Source organism: Mercenaria mercenaria, chromosome 6 (genome assembly GCF_021730395.1).
Source record: "Mercenaria mercenaria strain notata chromosome 6, MADL_Memer_1, whole genome shotgun sequence".
In the NCBI taxonomy this organism is placed as follows: Eukaryota; Metazoa; Mollusca; class Bivalvia; order Venerida; family Veneridae; genus Mercenaria; species Mercenaria mercenaria.
Genome location: NC_069366.1, coordinates 84,865,916 through 84,884,178, shown reverse-complemented (window position 1 = coordinate 84,884,178; position 18,263 = coordinate 84,865,916). Strand labels below are relative to the sequence as shown.

Here is an 18,263-nt window from a genome sequence, read left to right as displayed (position 1 = left end):
GGTTTTGAACACAAATATTGTAGTTTTTCAATGATTTTCAACTGTGCTTTTTGTCGAACCAGGTTTAGACGATTTCCAAAAGTTTAATCCAAAATGTAAATAATGTTATGATGTCTCCAAAAGTTTACCTATCATTTATCTACTCAAACTTATTACCTGTCCAGAAAATATCTTGTTACTCATCAAATTTTTCCCAGGTCCTCTATCAGATTGATAAGTACCTATTTCAAACTGATGAGAAACCGATAACCTTACTGATTTAATCAATCTTTATATCTTGTAATAAAAATAAAACATGTAAAAAGTATAAATTCAATCTGGTACCTCCTTTAACCTTTGATAGTGTCATTTAATAGTAGGTAAGTTCAAATAAAACCTGAATCAAACATTTCATCAAAGGAAAGTCTGTGGTAAAGCTTTTTGAACAAATGACAAAATAATTCCCTTGATTTGAATGTACAAAGATTTGTGTTATGCATATAAAGAAAATTATGTAAATAAAGTGCATTTACCACCTGAGAATATCTGTATTTTTTTATTGCAGACAAGACAATGTAAGCCGAGCCAATTAACATTCATATTATATTTAAATGGTGCTGTTTCTCTCGTAAGGCTATAGAAAAACCTTCAACAAATCTGAGAGAAGGTTTGAAATTCACCATCAAATCTGTATTCAGTTACACTTTTAAAAGGTTTGTTGAAGTTTCCATGGTTTTGAAAAAAAGTATGAGTCTGCTACCATTTTGCTTGGTTGAGTTCTGTGGTTATAAAATTTGATTTTACCTTTATCTTTAAGATATCAAAACAGTTCAGCCGCATAGTGACTTTTCAGCTTATTAAATGGTGGTGAAAGACCTAAAGTTCTCCCACAGATTTTTTTCTCAGACGAGGGCCTGAACCTAGGTAGAACAACTGAACATTTGCCAGCCAGCCAGATGGCATACCCATATGAAAGAATTCTACTTCCTCAACAAGACTTGAAACCCCAACTAGTCACGAAGCAGGTTAGAGGTCATAAAACTCCCTTCTGTACTGCAATGAGTAGGCAAATCGAAGTTTGAACAACCTAATTTGAATGTAATAACTACTGTAATTTCAAATACATCATAAAATAGAAATGATCCTTTCTAAAATTCATGCAGTGTCCACAAATGACAAAAAAACATTTCAAAATATAAATTCATAAATACCACAAAAACAGGAAACAACCAATCAAATATGTACAATATTGCACAATATAATTATATTACGCAGCACAAACTTTTATGCAAATTTTAATTTTTGCACAATGTAAAAAGGTGTTTATATCTATATGAATAGACCATTATAACTATGTCATAAATCTTAAAGATACATCAACCATCCTACATGCCCATCACTCACTTTCATTCCTGTCAAAAGAATGCAACATTTCAAAAAGATTAAGATAAAATTGATTTCATATATGAAATTCCTTTCACGCAGCTGACAATATGAACATATTAGTATGTAAATAATACTGTGTTCAGACTACGTTTTTAATCCTACATTAACTTGGGTTTATTTTTTAAACTCGTTTGCGTCCACACTATATGTGGTGTAAAACGTGAATTTTGTAAAGGTCAAGTGGTTTCTGTAATGTAGCATTAAAACTACCTCGGAAGGTGGTTTTAATACAACATTAAAAAGTAATGCTACATTATTTTACAAATGTGAACGCAAATGTGGGTTATAACTGGTTTTACAATCCCAAATCCACAGATCTTACCTTTTGGAGGAAGAATACAATGTGTTTCTCTTTTGTATCAAACAATTGATGCTGTGGCTGGCAAAAGTAACTGGACTGTTGATGAAACAAAATCATTAAATTGCGATTTGGAGTCATGCTGACGCTCAAAATGGACAATAGATGGAATGAACAGAAATTCTTAGATGAACACAGAAGTTTAAATATTGATGACCCCTTCTTGTTTCTGTTAGACTCAATTTTTTGTAACCTTTTTTGCTTATTGCAAGATATTTGTTAACTTCCAACATTGAACGTATATATTTAAACCACATTTCTTTGTCTAGTGTGGATGCAAACTAGATTATATTTTGATGGGTTTTGAATGTCAAATACCAATTATAGCCAATTAGTGCCTGATAAAAATAAAACCGTTTTGCTAGTGTGAACACGGTATAAGTGTACTTTTATATTTTTATTCTGTTTTTTTAGTGGGAGTTTGAAAACATAATGTGACACATGAGCCACAACATTTGAATGAAGTTATTTCAACCATTACAATTTCCATAATTAAAAATTCAATAAAATGCAAATGGCTGCAGTAAAACAAAGGGGTGGAACTCTTGAAGCTTGAACCAACAAAAGGATTCATTAAAACAGTTTAAACAGCCATAAAAAAGCAGGAGGAAAACAGATAATAAAAATAAAATCACTTGTTACCTGCCTGTAAGTGACATTACCATGTTATATATGACTAAGATTCATAGATCTTCAAAATGTTGGCCTTGGAGTCATCAAAAACAAGTAACACCAAAGAAAAAAGTCACCACCTGATCAGATATTGTTCTCAGTGACAATTTGACAGAAGACAAAGTATCTGAAGCAATTTGTCCTACACATTTAAGTTGAATAAACTAGTAAGATTTTGTACAGAATCCAGGCAGACTGGTTAATATCAAAACAGACCATTTTTACAAAATTGAAATACTTATAAAAACGATATTCAGTTGACTAAAGTTTCTCTCTCTAGAATTATTAGGCAGTTGCAATACTCTTGCGAATTGGATTTTCATTTAGAAAATGAAAATTGTATAAACACTAAGTTTAGACAGCCATAAAGAGAATTAAACAGGCTTTCCCTATCTGTATAATCCCATTAAATGTTCAATCCTAATCTGGTAGAAGAGGCTGATTATTTTAAATCAGTATTAGTGTCAAATGGAAAGCCAGACAAGATAACCACATGCCTGCACCAATTAATATTCATAACAAACTTAACAGGCTTCTGGTCACAAATTTTCACTGCACTGAAAAGATTTCTCTACAATGAAAATGGGTCTTACTCAGCAAAATGGCCAGAGATGGTTGTATTTATTTTTCACTCATCAAAAAAGTCTATGTTAACCAAATGTCAATCCCTTCAACCTAAATCCTTGTTTTTCCAATATTACACATTTTTCTTGTCCTAATTTAGAGTAACTTAATACAAAAATATATATACAATTTTATATAATTATGCCTTTCCCCAAAAGGTTGAAAAACATTTTCTTTTCAAAAATTACAAAATATCTTAAAGTAAATTATTACATTAATTATCATAGTAATTATCATGTTACATAATTTCTTTTATTACATGACTGTATTCTACTGTTTCTCTGATTGGCTGAAAACGGTTCAAAAAGTAATGAGTACATATCATATCAACTTATCTTGGGTTATAAATAGTACGAAAATAAAAATAGATCAAAGTAGGTGCTTGGAAAACCAATATCAACCTGATTTGGTCTAAATTTATTCCTTATTTCTTTATTAAAGATACAATTGTAATAACAAGACTGACTTTACATTTATTCATGTAATAAAACAATTATCGACTTTTTCATAGGTTGATATCAGGATTTATCAACCCGAAAAGTCAGTTATATTCACCGAGCCACTTTTCGGGTTGATAAATCCTGATATCAACCTATGAAAAAGTCGATAATTGTACAATATTATACCTTAATTTATTTCAGCAACTTTCTTAATACTTTCTGCACTATTACCCATTAAGACTGCTATCATATACAACAACAACATTTGATAGGATCATGATTAACATGACTGTTATCATTATCCTGTCATGTTTGACTTCCTGGGGGAGCCCTTATGTAAATATATACCTCTTTTAAAAACATTTACTCCCCTATGGGCAACACATTAGAAGAAAGCTGTAAAATCAGAATCTTTTGCAGTTATTTATTTTCTGCCACTTCTAACCCATTATATGCCATCTGCTTAATAAAGAGATCACATGAGCCTATCATGTTTTGAAAAAACTGATATTTATGGACTGTTTTTCCATGCAAGGAAATATATGGAGCAATTAAATTTGATCCAATATTAAACTACAAGTCACACTGACACAAATATTAGGTCATATGGTGACTTAAGTTTAAGCATAATTAATTATGTAACCCTCTATATACAGGTCTTATAAAACCCAGTTACTTCCCTTTTTTTAAATGCTGCCATTTTCACAATTTCAAAGCCTGATCCTTTGCCATGTTTGGTGCGAAGGAAGCGCTACCAAAATTTAGGCTTTACTGAAGTCTCTGTATTTACAGTAGAATGAAGTTCAACAATTAGACTGAAAGCTAACACATGGTCATGAAGTGTGCCACATGTAATGATTTCAATCTTTGTTTATTTAATCTTATCTTTATTATTAAGACAAACCGCTTTTTTTCTCTGGCCATATGGCAAGAATGGAGCTTCCATATTTTTTCTATGATATTCAGGTGCTACAAAACAAGGAAGGTATGGTCTGAGCTGATTTTCGCAGGGGAGGCCATCTGGAAAATCTTCATTCAGCTTTTCAGGTCTGTTTAAACTATAAAATTGTGATTAAAATATAAGGACCATCATATTAACTGGATCATTAAATTGTTGTAATAAATCAAGGTCATTCTGAGACCACCCCTGGTGTGAAAGCAAATAAATATGCTTTAATAAGATTTTTTGTAAGTATGAAGCCAATATTGTACTTGTTGAATGGCCATCAATATCTTATGGAAATACTTATCTTCCAGAAAGACTATATTTTCTTTTCAGTCAGATATGAACCCATAAATAACATACTTCAAATAAAAACCTTGAACAGAATGTACTAGATTGGCTTGTGCTTTAAATCTAAAAATAAATCCAAGTCATACTAACTATCATCAACTCACTGACCTAGCAAATAAATGTGCTGGAAGAATAAACTTTACAAAGCCTTAGTTCCTCTTAAAACAGTTAAAACATTTAAAAAAGTTGTATTGTTATTATCGGTCTGGATCAAATCAGATTTTGCAAAGTCATCTGACAGAAAGTGTGTGCTAGAGAGCCAGAATAATTTACTAATATTTCTAAGGAAATGAAAGATGGACAGACATTCATAACAAAAAAACATAAATTATAGACTGGTGTTTAGTGAAACTTGATTAAAATGTCATTTTTGACCATGACCTTATTCAAGAACCAATATTAGCACCCATGACATTTAATCAATACCTTCTAAATCTTCAATGAGGAACAAAAAGATGTTATTCAAGTCTCCCAGATTTTAATATCAACAAGTATAAATCAAACACAGACTGCTTAGCGCAAAACGGTTGTAACTTATATGAAATAAAGAAGGAGTTACAACCGTTTTGCGCTAAGCCCGCGGCTTGTTCAAATAGGAAATGTTTTTTTTTTTCTTGCACAAGAAATGTTGAATCAGATGGATATTGATGAACATGCCTGAAAACTCTTCAAACACTGATCAATCTGGATAAAAGCAGGAAAGACAAATAAATCCCCATCAGGCAAATCTATAATTCTCCCCTTAAAACAGTAGTTGGTCGTCATATCAACCATTCATCATGTCACACTTTAACACCACTTCACTGGCCTCCTATTGTTACCAACAGATAGAATCTGCTCCAAGACAAATGCCTTTTCCAAGATCATTCAACCCCAAAAAATCTAGTAATTTTTTATGCTTTGTTTCATGCATTTTTTTTCCCAAATCGTTCTACAAACAGGAAAAATAACTACTTTTAACAGAAAAAGAGATGACTAGACGAGCAGTATTAACTTGAGTTCCCACTGAGGATCACCCTCTCAAGAGCCCTTGTCAAGTCCAATCAGTCAAAGAGCAAAGATAATGAATTCTGTCCATATTCTGCAAGAAACTGGTCGACTAAGGATTACGTGTTAAAAAATCACGATTGGTGCAAATACATTTTAAATTTCACCAGATTTCCTGGTATGGCTATAAACTTCTATTAAACCATAATTTAACATGTGCACAAAACTCCTTAAAGTAAAGTGTCCATCAAAATGTCAAAATAACAGTTTTATTAAGTCTAGAACACTTGTACATACAAGTTCAAACATTTTAAACAATTTAAGTGAAGTCAGCTTGGACAAATAACGTGTTCAGTTTTCTATTTGTGGCATTAACTATTAAAAAGATATATTGAAGTTAATCTTTCTTTCCTAATTTGGAAATAAGATACTATTTACCATCTCTCTAAGTGCTGTTTAGTCACCAAATTAGGAAGAAAAAAGATTAATTAACCAGCTAAACATACAGAAAAGATCAAAGGAGAAATTAATAACAAGGTAAATAAACACAGGGATAAGGTTGTAAACATTCAAGACAATGTTTGGACAAATTCTAATGGGAAAAATGGGGGACATTGACATCTGAAGAAGATAAATCGACTGTCCTCATTTCGAAGGTCACAAATTATCTGAAAGTCCACAATAGAAGAATAGACTTATGAAATTTGTTCCAAGATTGTGTTGCTTTAAAAGGATATGGAGAGAAAAAAACAGTCACGATCCTGTACTTTAAAGCGTGTTTCCTCCAATCCCTCTTTTTTTTTCCAACAAAGATTTTAAATTTTAATTTTAATTTGTTTAAAACCCAAAGTTCTTAAACAGTTCTCGACTCTTGTTCATTTATTATAAGTACAGCCTCAAGATCAAAACTGGATTTAAACCTTTGACCTACTGGGAAGTGTATGGATTGTCACCTTCACCAACACACCACCCAGACTTCTTCCACAAGAAATGTACAAGTCATGGACATTATACCTTTTTTGGAGCAAATTTCTTCCTTTGGAATCAGAAAATTCAGCTGACATTAAAGAAAAAGTGTCCTTTATTGCCCTTATCAGACGTCTCTTATAGATCTGACCCTACTCTAGGGTCAATCATCCCTGAATAGAGATAAGGGACCCTGTACTAGGACACACTTCTCCTGCCATATAAACAATGGCATCTGTGATAGAACTTTCCTGATTTCCATTTCTATGATTTTAGTCCCATAAAGGGAATGATAAAAACCAAAACACCAAAGCAATTTTATGCCAATTTTCTCAGAATTCAATTTTGTTTTGAAGAAGATGGTCAATCACAGATAAATCTCTGCCAAGTGGGTATTTTCTAAATTTACTCATTCATGAAGACAGATCACAAAATCATAAAGCTTCTTTAAGACACAGATGTCACTCTGTCAAGCTTCTTAGTGAGTCTGATGACAATAGACTGAGGCCATGTGATCATCAAAGGCTACAACTGATTATTAAAAGTATCAACTGGGCAATAAAAACAAAGACTTTGTGAGTAGTTATCCTCCTGGACATTCACATTTTGTCACTTAATTGTCTGAAGAAAGGTCTTCCAATTTCTGCGACAGTCTAAAAATTAGTGTCCCGTTTCATGTTATTGCACCATTACCATAGATTTCATCAACAAACTTGGTATCATTTTTCAGTAACAACCTCATATTTCCCTTCATAGGAAATTGGAATTCTTCATTACAAGTGGTCGAAAATATTTGAAATTGCTGTAATTTCATCTCTTGAATTCATCAAACTTTCTCAATGATGGTCATTTTCTGCCTTTGTTCAGGTTGTTCCATGACCATGTTGGAAATGATTGAATAAATTGACCATAAACGGGTCTGTAAATGCCGTCAACATCACATGTGTCATATTTCCCTTGAAGCCATAAACACCAGCAATTAGTGAAAATCAAATCTATAACCATTATTATCTGCACTGTGTGCACTGGGTCCCACTTGGGCAGAGGCGGTCAACAATGGTCAGTCTGAGTCAACATTGACCATACAGCACACTTCCAATATAATCAATGTCCACTCTCGATCAAAGTTCACCTTGTTCACACATTACTCTTGAGAGTGGCATATTGGTTACTTGTATTGTTCTCAGAAATAATCAGCATTATATCTAATTTTACACTGATTTATATAATTAAGAAAATAATGGGTCGAGATCACCTTATACCAAATAATTATAAATAATATTTTATCAAGAAATGCTTCCTTTCTATAATTAGATGTTATTGCATAAAGGCATTCAATAAAATTATATAAAATGCATCAATTCTAACAAGAAAATAAAGAAATATTTATATACAAGTATTCAATGAAATAGAAAGATCATGGTCTCTTTTCATATATAATGTACCTAACGTTCTCTAGAAAGTATTAAATGAAGTTTGTACTCTTGGTTTAAATTTGACACTGCTTCTGAAGTATACTGTTTGACATCTGAGACAATCTTCCCTTGTTAAGAAGTGTACATTTACCTTCATTTCCATATTATATTTTGTACAAAAATCAGGTCAGTTCTTTTTCTGCCAAGTCATAAGAGCAAACTACTAACAACAAGGAATTATAGAGGGAGGTTCATTTAAAGAAGCTCAAACTATTGACCTCCTCATCTCAAGCTACAATGAATCGGAACCTATACCTTTGGAGTGTCGTTTTTTTTTTTAACTAGCTGACTCCAGAAAAATTGTGAAACCTGAACATATTTGTGATAGAATATCAGAATCAGGGTGTTAAATTATGTGAAAAAAACTCAACTGCTCAACTGTGGGTTCTCAGAAATCTGAGGAACTTGACAAGTTTACTGGTGTCATGAAATCTTGGCGGCAATGTAGCGAAGTATAAGTGTTATAAACATGACTACCGCGAGATTCAAGTGTGATTTCTAACAATACCATTCCCTCATTTTCTGCATGTCATCAATTAATATTAATAAAAAAAGTGCCATCAACTACTCCCTCCAGATTTTAATAAATACATTAAAAACATGGTTGGTCACAGCTTAACAGTAAGGAAAATCTGGATCACAGTTATGTGCTGACCTGTATCTGACTCTTTGGAGTCATGAACTTTGATTGTTCACTTTAAATGGCTTTGTTTAAATCTGATAAGCCTATAATGGCCAATGTAACCTGAAATACCCTGCCATACTGTCCGGACAAGGTAGTAAATGCTGCATCATGTAAGGTCAAAACTGCTGCATCATCCCTAAAATACCTCGAGTTCTTGTCCATTCAATGTCCCTTTCAAAAGCAATCCAATTTAGATGTTCAGACAAGACAAAAAGTTGAAAACCTAATGGAATACAGTAAAGAAACAATTGATTTTTTGTAAAAATCATCATGACATTTTAGTATTCAAAGAAACTGAAGAATGACCACACCATCTAGCTGAACTAAGTACCAATGCATCTGAGGTATACATAATGGTTTGTTACTGCAATTGGTTTGGACACTAACAAGGCAATTACCTGAATAAGAATGTACACACATGCAAGAAACAATAGAAACATGGTATTTTGGCAGAAGGCACTGATTTCTTGGCCAAACAAACAGGTGGAAACATGAATGTATATATATAAGCTAGTTTGATCTACAATGGTCAATTATGTTCCAATCTCAATTCCCTTTCTTAGCCATCCTTTTTCGTATCAGTTTAGTTCCTGAAGGAGACTTCTTACAACATTATCAGTTGTGACTGTAAAAAAATGAATTTCAATTAGTTCACCATTTTCTGTAAGGCAGCTATTTCACTGTCTATTTCTCATTCACTCTTAGACATTCCAGGTTTAGAACTTGCTATTCTTTTGGGTTGTAAATCTTAAATTTAGACCAATATCTTGTCATAAACAAATCAGGTAAACACATATTAATAGTATACATTTTTATGCAAACTACATGTGTAACATTTTTTAATAATTGCCAATTAACCTGGCTTGTAAAGGTCGACACCAGCATAAATGTCAACAGTTCAAAGGGTAGGGCCATGTACAAGTTGTAACATCAGATGTCCAAACTTGTCATATTTCATACCTAAATTGGTAATTTGTTACAAAACTGACCTCAGCCAAAAGGTTACATTGTGAAGGCTGATGATGTAGACAAAGTGTATATAATGATGATGCACACTCTGCTGACAGGTTTGATAATCTAACCGATCCTGTTAACCCTTATCATGTTGGACACATTGATTCTGCCTTTGCGACCAGTGTAGATATTGGCCTGAGCCTGCACATCCAATCAGTATCTTTTTGGTAATCACCCCTTTTAACAGTTAATGGTGCTGTCCAAATTGAAAGATGGACAAGTTCATGATAGCAGGGTAAGGGTTAAATCTCATCATGTCACTGATAAAGCTACTGAAATGAGGGAAAAGCAAAATAAAGACAAGCTTAATGCATCATGATGATGAGCCACTTTCTGATGACAGGTCTGTAACAATGAGCCAGCTAAGACAGCAAAAGCAGTTACAAGACTGGAGTACTGAAAGCAGAGGGTATCATGTGCTGAGACTTCTGGTGTAGACAAGGTAGACAATGAAGACCCATATTCCACTGACAAGACTGTTGATGTAACTAAAGAAGCAAAAACAGATTATCACAAAAGCACTAAAAAGTGTTTATCGGTGGAAGCTGTTGGCTTTCAATTTGGTTTATAATGACTATTCACATTCTGCTGACACATCTAACTGGACTTATTACTGTTGACCATATATGTCACTTTAATTAAAGCTATCAGCAATTACAGGGCATTATGGGTGGGGTCTCTGCATATGTCACTGGCATGTTATATAATTATGTGTCTACGGAAAACTGATAGGAAAGTTACTAATTACTGGACATGTAACCAAAACAATTAGGTTTTCTGAAAACTGTTACAGTGCAGACCAGTTAGGTTTCCACTTGTTTACAATGTATTAAAGTCTAAAGGGTGATTAGTAGAATTTTTTTTTAATAAATTTATTGCTATTATCATAGTTTTAAACTATCTCCCTAGGTAATGAGTGAATCATTACTGGAAAGAATTTTCTACTCCAGTCTAAAAGATGCAAATCTGAGACTCTTGAATAGCAAATATTTTAGGAAATGACTTGCCCCGTAAAATCTCTTTAATTCAACACCTGAAGCGAACTTCATTCATAAAACATATCATATTAAAGCCACAAGGGTATCCTGATATTAAAAGAGAACATAAATTTCCTACAAATCTCCTATCATCATGTTTTTAGAATCAGATCATACCTGATTAATGTTTCTCAGAATTTAAAGTGTATTTATAACACAGGTATCTTGACATTAAAAGACAGAAACAGTTGAGCTACCACTTCTAAACAGAAGTTATCTTGACCACAAAACTCTTGATAAGGTAATATAATACCAGGAAAATCACAAAGCCACCCACAAGAAACTATACTAGTCTATTTCCTTTGCTATATATTTATTGTGCCAGAAACTGAAATTGACATCCTTGAACATTATAAATACAACCCATACAGCCTTTACAGTTAGTAGCTTTTGCAAAGTGTTCAGAGAATTTCTCTCAGGTCTCCCTTAATGCATATATAGATTGCTACACTATGAGTTTTATTATTAACTTGTTGGATTATGCATTTCAAAGACCTTTGCAAAGTTTCAATGCACAAATCTCTGTCCAGATTGCAGAAGCATTGGACCCTGCATTGGACCCTGCATTGCATTGTACTCTATATTGGACCATGATTACAGTATTATCTTGGATACAGCTCCAAACAATTTACACTGCTGAGGAATAACTCGGATTGAGCTCCAGGTGATGTTACCCATCAGTTTCTCAGCAGCTCCCAAAATCAAAACTAACAAAAACAAAAGCTGCCTTCCACAAGACACTGAACAGGATAAGAGGTGGCTAACATTTCCTGTTATATATGATTTAATTTTTACCTGTCAGAAAAATAAAAGAAACATATCACCGGAAATGACAAAACCTGTCTTTAAAGATAACCTTCCATGGCAATCAGCTGTTTCTAATCCAAGCATTACAGAGCAGCTGATTTTCTTCCTCTTACTCAAATATGATTCATCTTTTTTCTTGTGGCAATTACATTTTTTTGATGGACAGATAAAGAAGTTCCAGCATTTTCTGGACTCTTTGTTCTTTCACATCAGCATGTAAATAGGGATCAAAATATTAAGGCATATCTCCTTCTTGAAGTTCTTTTAGAAATTGTAGATATTAGGAGCAAATCTAATGTAACTGTATATAAATAGATGCAGATATGAATAATTTTGCACAAGGCAGCATTTTTTGTTTGTTTGCTTTTGCTAATTCGTTCCAAACACAAGCACCCAGCAGCTGCAACAATCTAATATTATCTCCTAAAATTTTGAAAACCTGCATATTTTGGATAAGTACTTTTGGTAACCATTTTAAAAAAGTTCATTATAACAGAAGTGAAGTGATGCATTAAAAGCATGTGTTTCTCAATTACCTTCTCAGTATTATCAAAATATTCCCATTTAAATGTTTAAATATTGCCGCACCTGACTACATAATTAAAACAGTTGGAGGCATAATGCAGAAAACATCAAAAATCAGTTTTAACTTTCAAAATTTTCTACAGAAATTGTGTCTTAGAATTACAAAATTACAGGTAAGAAAGTGTTACCTTAATGCAGAACTGTTATAACTGTATATAAATAAGGTATATATACATTAGTGTCGCACTGACAATAAGAAATAAGATTCATGTATTACACACAGTTGCTGCAGACAAAGCCAAGATGCCAGAAAATGCAATTTCAATTTTGCCAAAATGTAATATTTTTTATAATTGAATTTACAGGACTGAGTTTCTGGAAAATATCTAAGCTCCAGAGTTCCTGGGCCTAGATGATGAAAAGAAGCAATAGGAAAAAGCCTCTTAAATATTTTATACCTGACAATGATAAATTCCTGTCCTAATGACCCATTTCATTGCCAGCAGCTGGGCAAAGTAAATAAATGAACCATGGCCAGTTTGAAGGTAAATAAAAGTAATGAAAAAAGTAATTAAAATGCATGCACAGAAGGCCAGTAGCTCCTGTCTGACCTTATGCTACTGGGATTAATTAGTAATCAAATCGCCAGGTAGGAAACAGGTGCTTGTGTGAAGTGGTTTGACCTTAATTAACTGGACAATTAATAAACAGCATTTTGCCCAGGTATGGTGGCTGGCTAATTATGTACCTGATACTGTTTATACAAGAGTGATGACTGGTATGAAGAGAATGTTCCCTGTTTTCTCCTGCAAGTAGTTCTGTTTGCTCACAGATAGAATTTTAGTCTGTCGAAGCTTTAGCCTGCTGATTCTGCCTTTGTGACCAGTGCAGACTAAGATCTGAGCCTACACAAAAACTGAGTAAAGATTCATACATGGGAAGGTAAGGAATAGCGAATACCGCAACTTATATCCAGAGAGACCAAAGGTTAGAGTTCTCACTTAGAATCAGCCTGTGGACTTTTCCCCTGATCCCTAAGGTATGTATCCACTTAACAAACATTAACTGGTCTAAAATACCTTCCCATCATATCTTCTAAGAAATCAGTAAAATGTTTCTTTGTTACTGTCTAATATCAGACAAAGGTGTGTGGAAGTTGTAAATGACAGAAAAAAATTAAACAAAGGCAGTTCTACTAATGGTCTAAATGCATTATAAGCCATATCCTGGTGAAGATCAAGACTGAAACAAGTTAAGTTCAATGACATAAATATTCAAGCCCAAAGAAGGTCAAAGACATTATTCTAATATAACTTCAAAGATTCTAACTGACCAATCAGACAGTACCTGCATTTTTTTTAATCACGCATGGCCAAGAGGAAGATACATACTACAGAACTTCATCACCAGAGAGAAATTAGTAGCACAACGTTTTGGATATCTTAAATTATGAATACAAAGATATTTAAGGATGCCTCATAATAATATCAAGCATTGCATATTGCATATGCAAATCAATGTCAAGAAATGAAATATGTTCGTACCAAAAAGAAAGAAGTTTTGTAAATTTTAAACTATTCAGCTAACTCATTTAGAAAGATATCAGTTTCAACATCAAGAATAAGTTTACATTATACCTTTTAAGATCAAATGAAAGGTATGAAATATTAACAGTACCTTGGGATTTTCACTGAATACACCTATTTTCTACCTGGATGAAAGTTTTTACTTTGGCATTCAAACGTGGGCTAATTCAGTTATAGCAATGATTATAATGCATGATGAACCCAATAAAATATTCAACAATAACAATAACAGACATATTCAGGCACTTTCAAAACCCTATTACTGCATCAGGGTATATCAAAAACAAAATTTTAAATTATGTTTTATATAGCTAGGTAGTCCCTTCAACAGTGCAATTTTCCTCAAGGGTATATCATGTGGGCAAGCGGGTTAACTTAAAATAATATTCAAAATCAAGGGGTACTAACAAAATAACCATACACTTGAGTTCCCAAAAAACACCCCTATCTCTATCTAACCACTTCAAAGTTGCAGTTTATAACCGCAATCATTTTGCAGCTCATTTAAGTTATCTAATGATAAAAACTGCATAATTTTCCTAGGTAGTAGGCGAGTAATCAAATTTTATGACAGCATTCGACCCACCTGGATTGATGGGGATCACATGCATCTAAAATCGTTTACATCTGTTTTGTGGTAAAAATGTTTTTCCTGTTTATGCTTTAAGTAGCTCAAATTTCTAAATTTAGGAAATATTATCAAGAAAGTTTGTGTGACACAAAGAATTATATGCTGTTTTCCAATTTAAGGGGCTTCTCTGATTCACTGTGAAACACTAACTGAAACAGAAACCGTCATTGATCCTGGCTCAGCTGGCAAAACTCTCGACTCAGCTGGCAAAAGGTAGAAAAAATTAAAAACCTAAAAAGCGAACATGATACTAAAGACTGTAACATTTGTTCACTATTGTGATATTTAGGTTAATCGGGCATACTGACAATCATTATAACTGTAGTAGTACTTTCAAAATGTCACTGAACGATGATTTGAATAATTTACCGATTCATCCAAACAAAGATGAGACTAATTACATAGATTTATTTCAAGCTATTTACTCAGCCTTATCTTAAATCATTATCAGTGGTCACTATTCGTAGTCGAAGGGGCTTACTTTGCTAAAGCTTCAAATATAGTTGTCAATATCTATGACGATTTTTTATGTACGATGAAGGTAAATGACCATTTTAAGGACGACGTAAAGTAATCATCATTTTGATTTGTTTGATATAGCGAGTAATTTGGTTTACGAAGAATGAACAAAGGCGTAAAGATGAAAAGCAGACGACATAACAAGCAAACATCCTACTGGACAATGACATTCAAATCCAGCCTCAGACTGACAAACCTTCATACTACACCACAGGACAGAAGGACAGGTAACACACACAAACATAAAAAATAACATTTTTATGTTGTTTCGGAAAAAAATTATGTCCTCACCTTATTTGAAGATCCATCCCAGCTCCGTCGGTTCCATTCCTGTTCGGCCTTCTGATTTGCAAGTGATGGAAAATCAGCTGTATGAGATCGTACATGATTGGCAACAAGACCAGTTATCAATTTCAGTCTATTTCCTGGCGCAATACCCTGTTTTCCCCGCAGCGAGCATAGCCACCAACCCTCAAGGCCGCCGGTCTCTTGCTCCAAGACTGTAATAACATCTCCTCGTCTGAAGGCTAGTTCATCTGGTGACTCAGCGATATTGTCATACAGCGCTTTTGCAAGAAGCCTCTGCTGAAAATGGAAACACAACAATCAGTGAAGAATCGTCAGCTTTTTATAATTATACATTTCTATGAAATCAAAATGCCACGGTTACACGCTGAATTTCTAAATTGATTTGTCATGTGTTCAGATCATGATTTTTAAACATCTATTTTGAAAACAGACCGGTTCAAAATTTTCTTTCATCGTTTTTTAATGTGATAAGCGTTTACCACAAAGATTCCGTCAATAACTCATCTGGGGAAGTAATTTTTTTTCGATATATGACACTTGTATATATTCTAATCATAACCTAGCTGTCATCCGACTCCCATTATTCTGTAATTTCAGAGTTACCATAACTTGTTAATGTATGCGCTAGTATTTGCAAATTGAAGTTAAATACTTCCGGTGTATGAATCTGAATCATTCCCTGAAAAAAAATCGTCTTCCATTCAACAATAGCAAAAAAAGAAGACAGCAAACATTTGCGACTCAAATTAAAAATGGGTTTCTTAATTTCAAAGCCCTTGCCTCGTGCTTGCATGCTAATTGTCATCAATTTGGACCATTCAGAGCTAACCAATTGGATTAAATGACACAAATTTAACCTCCCTAATTTGACAAATAAAATCTTTATCAATTTTTGAAGCCACTGTGGGATTTTCTAACAAATTTTGCCACTGTTACAACAAAAAGGAAGGTCTTGTTTTCCGGGTATGACACATCAGAAAAGTGCCTTACAATTATGATGTTGCCTTGGAAGAAAGGTGTCAAACCCAATTCTGGCATTAGGGATGATATGACACATCAGAAAATGCTTTAAAAAGAGCTTAAAAGACTTAAAACGTGACATAATTTTTTTTTGCAATTTCAAGTATTTGCTCAGAAAAATTCTAATTGTTGGTTATTAATTTTGTTTGTTTTTGTTGGGTTTAACGTCGCAACAACACAAGCTATTGGTCATATGGCAACTTTCCAGCTTTGATGGTGGAGGAAGACCCCAGGTGCCCCTCTGTGCATTATTTCATCACAGGCCGGTACTTGGGTAGAACCACCGACCTTCCGTAAGCCAGATGGATGGCTTCCTAATATGAAGAAGTCAACTCTCTGAGCGAGACTCGACCGAACCCACATCTGCGAGAGGCAAGCGAGTCAGCCATTTTAACCACCCAGCCAGTACAGACTTAAGGCCCTTTTAATTGTTGATTAGCTTCTGAATATTTCTGATATCTTGATTGAAATCCTCAACTTGTTTAGTAAAGGCTTTAACAAAGTTTCATAATTTGATAGGAGGATCAGTACAGCAAGATGGAAAGATAGGAAGACATAAACATATTCAATACAACTGAACCTTGGTATATTATAACTGTAAGACATGATCAATGTTTTGTATAGTCGCACTTCAAAATAATGTATGAAATATGGCCTGGAATGTGCTGATATGATCTATAATAACATACCAGATGTTGTCGGTCGTAGTGTAAAGTTATGTTTTAGTATATCAAATAATGTCCCCGAAAATTAGTCACTTCTTAACACAGAGGTGAAAAACGGTTGATCAACACGTTTAACGAAAACCTTAGCGCATGTACAATATTGCATGACTTTACTTTGTTTTGTTTGTTTGTGTTGGGTTTAAGGCCGTTTTTCAACAGTATTTCAGTCATGTAACGGCGGGCAATTTAACCTAACCAGTGTTCCTGGATTCTGTACCAGTACAAACCTGTTCTCCGCAAGTAGCTGCCAACTGCCCCACATGAATTATCAGAGGTGGAGGACTAATGATTGCAGACACAATGTTGTTTATCAAATAGTCACGGAGGACATACGGCCCGCCCGAGGATCGAACTCACGACACCACGATCCGTAGATCGACGCTCTACCTACTGAGCTAAGCGGGCGGGTTGACTTTGCTTTGTAAACATTGTCTGCCTTGGTAGTCTAGTGCAGGTAGAACACCAGAAGTGCGGTAGGTTGCTGGTTCGCTCCCTGGCCTATCAAAGATGTGAAATATATACAGTAATATAGTATAAGTGTTCTCGCTTGGCGCTCAGCATTAAGAGGTTAGTTCTATGACTGGTCAGCCTGGTGTAAATATAACATGACTGGGTGAGGAATCCTGTCACATATCTAAGGTATGATATTCCAGTGATGCAGCACTATGAAGCCGAGCAGCATTGTGCTCACTGCTACAAACAGACATCATCACAAATACGACTCAAAACATTGCTGAAAAAAATACTTAACCCAAACACACACACTATAAATAAAGAAATTACTGACTTTAAAATGCTGATTAAAATCACTATAAAATAGTTTACTGACAAGACAGTGACAATACTTCCTGTTAATTCTGTTTTTAATTGTAACAGAACCTCATGATTACAATGAAACCACAGAAAAGAGACATCAGACAAGTTTAAACTAACTGCACTATTAAACGTTTCAGGAAACACAGAAGAAAGACTTATATGCACTGACAGTCCTGTAGAAGTCAAGAATTTTTATTCACCCATGAGAATGGATGTAAAAGGCCACATGGCCACATTGGCTGAGACAAAACACATTGTCAATCAGACTTCCAACTAGCCAGATCAAATGAGAAACTAAACGGTTTCAAATGAACTGGAAAACATGTAGTTTGAGAGAAACATTCTGAT

The 18,263-nt window shown here is 34.0% G+C and overlaps 1 protein-coding gene across 5 annotated transcripts in view; it reads right to left on the bottom strand.

Moving 5' to 3' along the window:
• The window catches only part of LOC123548347 (breast cancer anti-estrogen resistance protein 1-like), a 73,594-nt gene that overhangs the window by 8,233 nt on the left and 47,098 nt on the right, over nt 1-18,263 (bottom strand). For 3 of the 5 annotated variants that reach the window (XM_045335539.2, XM_045335538.2, XM_045335543.2), the window contains one exon: nt 15,337-15,630. In XM_045335539.2, coding sequence (XP_045191474.2) covers nt 15,337-15,630 — 294 coding nt within the window. The remainder of the gene's footprint in view (nt 1-15,336; nt 15,631-18,263) is intronic. The other 2 variants (XM_045335542.2, XM_045335544.2) reach the window with 1 other exon arrangement.